This window comes from Pongo abelii, chromosome 5 (genome assembly GCF_028885655.2).
Source record: "Pongo abelii isolate AG06213 chromosome 5, NHGRI_mPonAbe1-v2.0_pri, whole genome shotgun sequence".
NCBI classification, from domain to species: Eukaryota; Metazoa; Chordata; class Mammalia; order Primates; family Hominidae; genus Pongo; species Pongo abelii.
In genome coordinates, this window is record NC_071990.2 from 120,630,822 (window position 1) to 120,640,137 (window position 9,316).

Sequence of the window (9,316 nt, forward strand, 5' to 3'; positions counted from 1 at the left end):
GCAGCAGAGCAAATCAGGGACTGGGTTTTTGATAAACTTAAGAGCCAGGGAGATGAACAGACTGTGAAACGCGAGAGAGGAGTCGTCATCCTAGTCACAAAAGTCAAGTAAACACAAAGGATACGTGTACTTTTCAATTTTATTATCTCTGTTCTGGATTATCTGCAGGACTACTCAGCTCTAAAGTACCTAAAGCAACTACCAGAGTATTCATGACAGAAATGAGGGCTGTGACTTTTAAATGCTCTTAAGCCTTAATCTCATTTGGTTTTTTTTCAAGTACCTAATGATCACAGAGGTCTTTATCAAAACTCAGTGGGGGCGGGGCACTGCTGCCACATTCTCCGGAGCAAAGGAATTAGCCGGCATTGCTTTCTTAGGCAATCCCCTACCCAGCAAAGACGTCCCACCTCCCTCTAGGATGGTCTCAGTGGGGCTTCTGGCAGTTGGCCTGCCATTTAGGGCTGAGGAGGAGGGAGAGCCTGGTCAGCCAGTCACCAAAGCACACGTTCTCATTACAGTCAAGATTATCCCAGGTGGAGTGGGGCCTGGTTCTCAGTACTTCTCAACACCTGAGAAGCAATTCTCAGCTATTGTTTGTACACTGGGGGTATCTCAGAAAGTCACAGCTCACGGGCCTTATTTCTCATGTGTAAAATGAGTAGTGGGTCTGGAATCCTAATAAATCTAACTAAATTCAGTGTGAAGCTCTCAAAAAGACCAAACTCTCTGAGCTACAAAATAAAACTGATTTATGCTAACTTTGATACCAGGTGATGGACTGAGCTCTGATTATAAAATTTATCATAATTATATAATTTTTGCCAAGCCTAAAATAATAATTCTCACTTCTTAAAAACATTCCTCCAAGATGAAACAGATTGAAATTCACTTTACTTGATCTCTCTCTCTATTTAGAAGAATAACTTCAATACTTTAGATAGATAACTCAGCCAGGCATGGTGGCTCACACCTGTAATCCCAACACTTTGGGATGCCGAGGTGGGAGGACTGCTTCAGCTCAGGAGTTTGAAACCAGACCGGGAAATATAGTGAGACCCGATCTGCATTGTGTAAATAAAAAAATTATTTATTGGAAAAAAGAGAAATTAAGAAAACTCGACTGTGACTACTCTGAAAGATGGTATCTGCAGGAATAGGCATATTTGACTATGAGAAAGAGACAAATTAATTCTTTAACACATATTCTGAAGAAGCTGAAGATGTATATGCAGTAAGTATATCATTCTAAAGATACTTAAGTTTTTTTGGAATTTGGTAAAAATCAAAGAAAATCAGAGTTGACCGTAGCACAATAAAATTATAGCTATATGGGAAGGTCTTTTTGATGAACTGGAAATGTATCCCTTTAAAGCACTAAAACTCAATTTTAACTATTTTTGATACCCTTTTGAAACTTCATTATCCACTTTCCTGAGTTATTAAACAGCATATGGATCAATGCAATCTTGGCTTGATGGCTTTAGGTGGTGACCAGTAACAGCAATAATCACAAGTGGCATTTATTGTGCACCCACTTCATGTCTGATACCATTCTAAGTGCCTATCACATTTAAGCCTCAGGATCCAACAAAGTGGGTACTATTAACCTCATTTTACAAATGAGGAAACTAAAGTTCTGAGAGATTAAGTAATTTGCAGACGGTCACAAAGCAAGAGAATGGTAGAGGCCAGATTCAGACCCACGTTATCCGAGTCCAGAACCATCCTTCTAACCACTACATCACTCCAAATGGATGCATCAGAGACAGGTAAGCGCACCCCAAAAGAGAATCGCCAGAACCTACTTGGGTGGAGAGAATTACCCATAAATTGGTGTGATTTTTACATGTCTTCTTTTAAAACAATCATCCTTTAGGTTAGCTGCCATTCTTCTGTTATCCATGGTGCAATATCAGAAGAGCACACACATTTATAATTTTAAAGCAGCGCTTCTAGTCATCACATGTCCCTTCTCTGGGTGATCCCCTTTCACCCTTTGTATATACAGTAACTCACTCTCTTCTGCTCTCCTTTCCTTCTTCTTTCCCACTTTTCCTCATAAAGAATGTTTAACTGAATGATTACAAATGCCTGTGCTTCCTGGAGAGATCTTTATAAGGAAAACAAGATGTCCTATCAAGCTTTCCCTGGGTGTCTTTACAAAGAAGAAGATTTCTAAACCATGCCACTGGTAAGATTTTTAAAAATTACTATAATTGACTTAAAAACTACTTTGATCCATGGTTGGCTGAAAAAAAAAAGAAAAACCACCAACCTAGTATAACGTCAAATTTACAATAATGCAGAATTGTATGTTTTCTGTACTCTCTATTAGGGTCTGCAAATAATAAGCACGGATAATTTATACAATTCTTTGGAGTTTTATTTAGGAGACAAGCCATGTGGGAGACAATGAGCAACACTCACAGAAGACTGGGGCTTCCCTCTGCAACTCAACTCTGCCACTAGCTGGTGATGTGATTTCCAGAATGATCTTTGTGTCTTGGTTGCCTCTACTGTAAAATGAATGAGCTATCTCTCAGATCTCATTCAGATGCAATACCTTACGACTTGGAGCATACACTTAGTTTTAAAATCTGAGATTTAAAGTTATCCTGGCATAATTTGCAGAGTTTGTGTAAAGGGCCTTTTAACAGATTGAGAGGTTGGGGGTGGGGATAAGATATAGTTCAATCATTGAACACCAAGCAAGGAACTAGGCTAAGAATACTGAGGGAACAGTCAAGACTTATTTCCTCAAAGAGGAATCTCTTCCCTAAACTACCAAACAGGTATCTTGTTTATTATTTTCGTCTACTTGGGGGAGAGGCTGTTTTGTCACTCATTTCACAGTATCTCTGGAGTCCACAGTGGCTGTTTCTATTATGACCAATCAAACTCTTCTTTGACCAACATACACACAATTACAAAGAAAGAAATTTAAAAGACCACAGGTGCTTGACTGGGTTAGAGGGTATAACCAGGTTCCAGTGCAATTCTGATCTACCCTGTGTATTTAGCCCTCATCCCTCACACGGATCTGCAGGCATTCCTCCCCTCTGACCTTCGGACACATGCTTAAAATTCTCTTCAATAAAAAATTTGTGCCACCACAGCTTATGAAATAATCTGATTCAAATATGTAAGTTCTTCAATGAACTCCAACCAATTCAGATCTCATACAAATGCATTTCGTGTAATACTAAGATAAATTTTTCAAGATGGTTTAGTTCATTAGCTCACCTAAGAAGTACAGATAGATGCATTTGTTTGAAAATACATTTTTTAAAACCTCTTTTCACACTTTTAACTAGGTTCTAAGTCCCATATACATAAGAAGCTCCTTTATATGAATCCTAGTTGCCTGATAAGAGGAAGACAGAATACTCTTCTAGGAGAAACTATCAACAGCTTACAGAAAATGAAGCTGAACGTAATTAACTACCCATTAATGTATATATGTATTTTTTTGCTTTTGTATATTAACGGTCAGCACCTACTCCAGTACTTACACTGTTGAAAACTTACCTACTTGCTAAGGAGAGAAAAACCTTTGCAAACACTCCATGTCCTCCCTGCTCTGGGGAAGGGCCTCTGGGTGGAGCAATCCCACACTGGCCTATGTTCAGTAGGGAATGTGTCACGGCACAATGGCACAGCCAAGCAACCTAAGGATGTTGAAGCTTCTTGAGTCAGGTCTCCAAATCATGGCTTTTATTATTTTGTAAATATTATTTTACACCCCAGAACTACCCATACAAATAAACTGGAAACTTAAGTGTCAAAATAAAAGTGTCTTGTTTTAACCTGCCAAGGCAGATTATTCTCACATCTGATCTTTACCAAAAGGGTAAACTGTCAATAGTTAACATAAATTACAGGCTATATGCCTAAGGCTAGCATAAAGTATAATAAATGTGAATTTTAACTATTAGCCATCAATATGAAAATGTTCTTTAAATTCATGATTACACAAATAGGTCTGGAATAAAATACTAAAGTCTTGTTTCAGAACTGAGAGAAGAAAACTGTGACCCTACAGGTGCAGGGTCCTAACAGCCTTACATAACAAATCTAAGACTGCCAGTCTGCACATACCCCTAACCCCCACTTAGGTTGGTGAGGATTCCAGCCTGAGAAGAAAGGAGTCCCCTCTGACAACTTGACTGTCTTTAGCCCCAGCCCCTATTACTCAGGACTCCCCTTAATTTCAGAAAATGGGAAAAAAAAAAAAAAGTCATCCTCCAAATTGGACTAAGGTTCTAATCCTAAAGGACAGCACACGCTAATTGAGAAAATGGGAGAGGTTGGGGGGGCGGGGGAAAGGGAAGCTAAAAATGATTTCTGATTAAAAAAAAAGTAAATGGACTATTTTTCGAAAACTTCCATGCTGCTATTTTAACTTTTGTGCTTCGTTATTCTAACACTGCTTTTTAAAGCTAAGGACAACCTGAGTACAATTTTAAGATCAAACTCATGAAAATAAATATACACTATGTATGTATCATAAATCTCAGAGAAATCCCAGAGTTAATTTACAAAATTTTAACAGAGGTGAAGGGAGGAAGATCTTAATTCTATTTTGAAGTTTTACATCAAAGATTTACCATCCATCAAATTAGTAGTGGAAAGCATTTAACATTTTTTGTGAAGCATTCTGTACAATGACCTATTTGAAATTAACAGAGTATCTCCCCTAAAACACGAAGTTGTTAAAAATCTACTGCAGTACTAGTAACATAATTGTGCCGTAGATGTAAAAAATAGTATTGACTGACTTTGAACCAAGTACAAAATAACAGGTTGACTCAAATTACAATCCAGTCTTCCAACATGTTAGACTTGAGTGCATTTTCTAAATTGTAACTATAAGTGTTAGTGCATTCAGGTGTGATAGAGAACCTAAGTATAAAGAAAATTAGAAAATATAGGAACAGGTCAGGCATGGTGGCTCATACCTGTAATCCCAGCACTTTGAGAGGCCAGGAGGGTCAGTCACTTGAGGTCAAGTTCGTGACCAGCCTGCCCAACATGGTGAAACCCCGTCTCTACTAAAAATACAAAAATTAGCTGGGTGTGGTGGCACGCGCCTGTAATCCCAGCTACCTTGGGAGGCTGAGGCAGGAGAATCGCTTGAACCCAGGAGGCAGAGGTTGGAGTGAGCCGAGATCGCCCCACTGCACTCCAGCCTGGGCAACAGAGCCAGACTCTGTCTCCAAAAAAAAAAAAAAAAAAAAGAAAGAAAAGAAAACACAATGGTAAAGAAAAAAACTAAGGCAAAGATCTACTGGTTGATAACAAAATGTCCACAGTGGTGCCTGAAACTGAATCCAAATATGTAAAGTTAAAGTCCAGTGCCCTATTTACAATGGGCAACCACTCTTGCCTCTCTAAAGCCAAATATTTACAGCACAGTTTTTAGAACAGCATCATAATTTCTTTTTTTTTTCTTTTGGTTTACAAAGGAATACATCTGCCTGAACTAATCTGATGGAAAATCATAATCCATTTCTTCCCATTAGCCTTTGACTAAACGCTGAAGCTAATTATGCTGGCTCTTTTGGGTTCTCACAGCAACAAGGAATTTTAAAGAACACATTCAGTTCCACTACTTTATGCACGATTGAGCGGCTTCAAAACATCTAGGTGCTAAGATGTTAGACAGAGACTACATAAATCTCGTTTACACGGTTAATTAAGACCTTGTGATTTAGGGACACAGACAACATGCATCTACCATGGATGGATATGCACACTGTTAATATGCTGTCCTGAGTCTGAGACTGCTACTGCCCCACTGGTTCTGCTCTGAATGCACTTGTAATCACTGCTGGTCAGTACCAACAGCTTAACATCTATGTATCTTTCGTATTAAAATCTTTTCCTCGGACAACTGTGATTTTTGTACTAGCTAACTGGCAGCTCGTATGGCTTTGGAGGCATGAAATGTATGAATTACACCGTTCAAATTTAACAGAAACACAGACAGATACAGATCATTTGGGGTTAATTTCCTATGGTTTTGGTTGGATATTATTAAGGAGTCTGGGAGGATTTGGTAAGAGGTAGAGCTTTGTTCTACCTTCCTGATTTGGTACACAGGCAGGATTTCATGGAGAAAGGAAACTGCTAGACAGTTGTTTTGGAAAGTAGAATCCATTCCCCCAAGTGTGGGAGGGTTCTGTTCCTGAGGAGGGGTCTCAGAAAAGCAGATATGCTGATGGACTGTGGAAGAAAGCTGTCTGCACAGGAGGGATGAAGGCATTCTTCCTAAAGTGAAAGGGATCCAAGTCCACTTTAACTTGCTCAATTATAGCTTAACCAAATTCAGCTGGTCTTATATTACAAAGTCACAAATCCTATGACAATCCTGCTGCCTTCATTCTGCAGCCACTTAAGCTAAATACCTCTCAACCACCTCAAAAATCTGTCTACTCTCTGAAAATGGGATCAGGGACTTCCTCTCCTGATTACCGACCCAATATGAAAGCACTATATTTATTTTCACAGATTGTATTATTTTTTAAATGGCAAAAATATTACTTCCATTCATATTTTATAAAATTGAACCAAGATTTGGAATGACATGCTTTTAAGGTGGTTCCTACAGCTTTTCTATGTAAAACCCAGGCTGGCACCGTTTCATACAGGGAAGTAGCTCAGAGAAGAGGCATGTCCACAGACCGCGGGGTGACAGGTGACTGGGGGAAGTTCGGACCTCGGGCTTCAAGTCCTGACTCATCACTAACGGGTTCTAGAGCTCTGGGCCCTTCGATTTTCGTCTTGAAAATGACAGCCTGAAGACTTTTTACGGCCCCCTTCAGCTTTAAGCTGGTCCTGACCTAATCACATATTTCAAGTTCTAACTGAAAATTACAAGGAAATTAGGAAAGATGTATCAAAGTCCATGTTTATCCTGGATTAAGTTTGTCACCATTGTGCTGCTGTGGAGGCAAACCTGTTGCATCACATGGAATACCCTATTTCTGGCTGTGCATTAGAAATACAAGAGGCAGCCGACTGGCTTTTTATATTTTCATTTTTAAAAAAAGTAAACAATAGTATCCCTCGATGATGGGAAGTTCTCAAGTTTCACCTTTATAGTCTGAAAGTACACACAGAATGTCACCTGGCAGACAAGGGCCACATAGCTGAACCCAGTGTATGCTGGCTCGCTTTACCACGCGTGAAGACTCACTTTAAAGCCACGTCCCCAATCCTTACCAGGGGGCTGATCAGTGCCGTCGCTGTTACTGGTGGGGCGATTAACCGCGTAGCGGCCAGAGAAAGAGGTTTGTGTATTACCTGCCCATGTATTTATACCCACCTCGTGTGGCTTGTGCTCACCAGAGCAAGAGCATGCAAGTTAAAAGCAACGAGATTTGACCTTAGATCTTACTGGACACATTTACTACTATATTGGAGACAGGAAACGAAAGAGCTTTTGACACAGCACCTGGTGGAAGGGGCAAACCTCCATCTCCCCATACACTGCATTGTTGCAGTCTTCAGAGTTTCAAAGGCTTGCCATTTCTCCTTGAAAAACACGGCCCGTCGGGAGGGATTTCTGGCGCGGCCCACTCACCTCTTTGATCTTTGCCCTTTTCTCGCGGATGGCGGCGTCGGCGGGCTCCCGGCTCTCTACCCCGATTGGGGGCACGAAGTCCACCGGGGGCAGGCCTCTGAACGGCGCCTTGTCACGCAGCTGGTCCTGGGCCACCTTCTTCTTCTCCAGTAGGATGTCTCTTTGGATCTCCTCGGGCAGCTTCTGCAGGGTCTCCTTGGCTTCCCTGAGAGCCCGCTCGTGGTTTTCGCGGATCCTGGCCAAGTTGTCCTCCAGGGCGGCCTCCGGGTCCCCGGGTGCCCCCTCCTCGCGGCGCCGGGCTCGCCCCTCGGCCGCGTCCTCGGCGCGCGCCCCAGACCCGGGCTTGTGGTCGGCGGCCGGCTGCAAGGCGGGGCTGGAGTGGAACAGGACCCCGCTGAGCAGCTTGGAGGAGTCTGGCAGGAAAAAGATCGCCCCGAAGCAGAGCGTGATGAAGGCGCTGAATACCAGCAGCAGCACGAACTTCTCCGTCAGGCGGAGAGCGGCGGGGCCCGACCCCTTCCTGCCACCGCCGCCGCCGAGCCCCCCGCCCAGGCCACCGCCCGCGGGGCTGCTGAAGAGCGGCAACAGGCCCCCCACGGGCATCGCTCCCGCTGTCCAGTGGTCGGGCGCCGCGCCGCTCAGCAGCCAAACTTCGCCGCCGCTGGTAGTCCGCGGCTGCGGGGCTGGGTCCTGCGTATCCAGGCCGCCCGACCCCCTCGGCTGGGCTGCGGGTCCTCCCTGGGGGAACAACTCCGCGCCGGGTCTTCTCCCCGGGGCGGCTCCTCGGGCACACAGGCACGCGCGACAGACCGCTGGCTGCAGCCCCTGCGGGGAGAGAAACAGTAAAACGTAGTAATTACTGCGATGATAAAGTTTCCAGCGGGTCTCCGCCCTCCAACTCCTGGCGAGCCGCCAGGACCGCTCCCCGTGAGCAGAGTCCTGTCCAGCTCCGGGCACCGCCCTCGCAGCCCACTCTTCGGACTTGGGGTGAAGTTCTCAGGTCCCGTGGGTAGGGGAGGGGTGTTCCTCGCAGGAGGGGGGCAGGGCAGCGCGCGAGCACCTCGGGGAGGGGCAGCACACCTCTGGGCAGGAGGGGCGCAGCGTGGGCGGGGGACTCGTCAACTTCGCCCGCTCCCCATCTCTGCGCTGAGACTGCTGCCTCTTTCCTAGGCTGGGCTGAGCGCGCTGCCCCGCGGTCCCGCAGCCCCGGCGCGGCTCAGGTGGGCGAGCGCGCCGACCTGCGGGCGAGTGGCAGCGAGTAGAGCAGCACGGTACCCTCCGCCGCGGCCCCGCGAGCACTAATCTCACTGCCGGTCTCGGGGCGGTAGGAAACGAGGGAGGCGACGCGGCCAGAGAGTGACGGCGCGGCCGGGCCAATCACGCGCCGCCCAGGGTCCCGTGGGGGCGGGGCCGAGGCGAGGAGGGGGATGCGCGGGGCGGGGAGTTTACGGGAAGCGCAGCCTCGCCGGGGCCCGGCCGGCGGCGGGGAGGTCGCGGGGCCGGGAGGCGCGAGGTAGGCGGGAGCCGCGGTGAGGAGGACGGTCGAACCCGTGGCTGAGGCCCAGCGCCGAGAAGCGGCAGGCAGAGTTCGGGGTCGGGGAGTTTATCTTGCGCCGGCCTCTGCAGGGGTCCCCGGGGTGGTTGATCCTCGACTGGTCCGGGAAGCGCCTGTGCCGGCGCGGGACCTCTCTGCCTCCTCCTCCGACCCGCGCGGGGCGGTCGGGGGCG

The 9,316-nt window shown here is 45.8% G+C and overlaps 1 protein-coding gene across 1 annotated transcript in view; it reads right to left on the reverse strand.

Annotated features, from left to right (window-relative positions):
- MAN1A1 (mannosidase alpha class 1A member 1) overlaps positions 1 to 8,899 on the reverse strand; it is a 183,631-nt gene extending 174,732 nt beyond the window's left edge. Inside the window, exons 1-2 of the mRNA XM_002817302.5 lie at positions 8,669 to 8,899; positions 7,589 to 8,413 (exon numbers count right to left, since the gene is read on the reverse strand). Coding sequence (XP_002817348.1) covers positions 7,589 to 8,191 — 603 coding nt within the window. The 5' untranslated portion in view covers positions 8,192 to 8,413; positions 8,669 to 8,899. The remainder of the gene's footprint in view (positions 1 to 7,588; positions 8,414 to 8,668) is intronic.
- Positions 8,900 to 9,316: the final 417 nt, after the last annotated feature.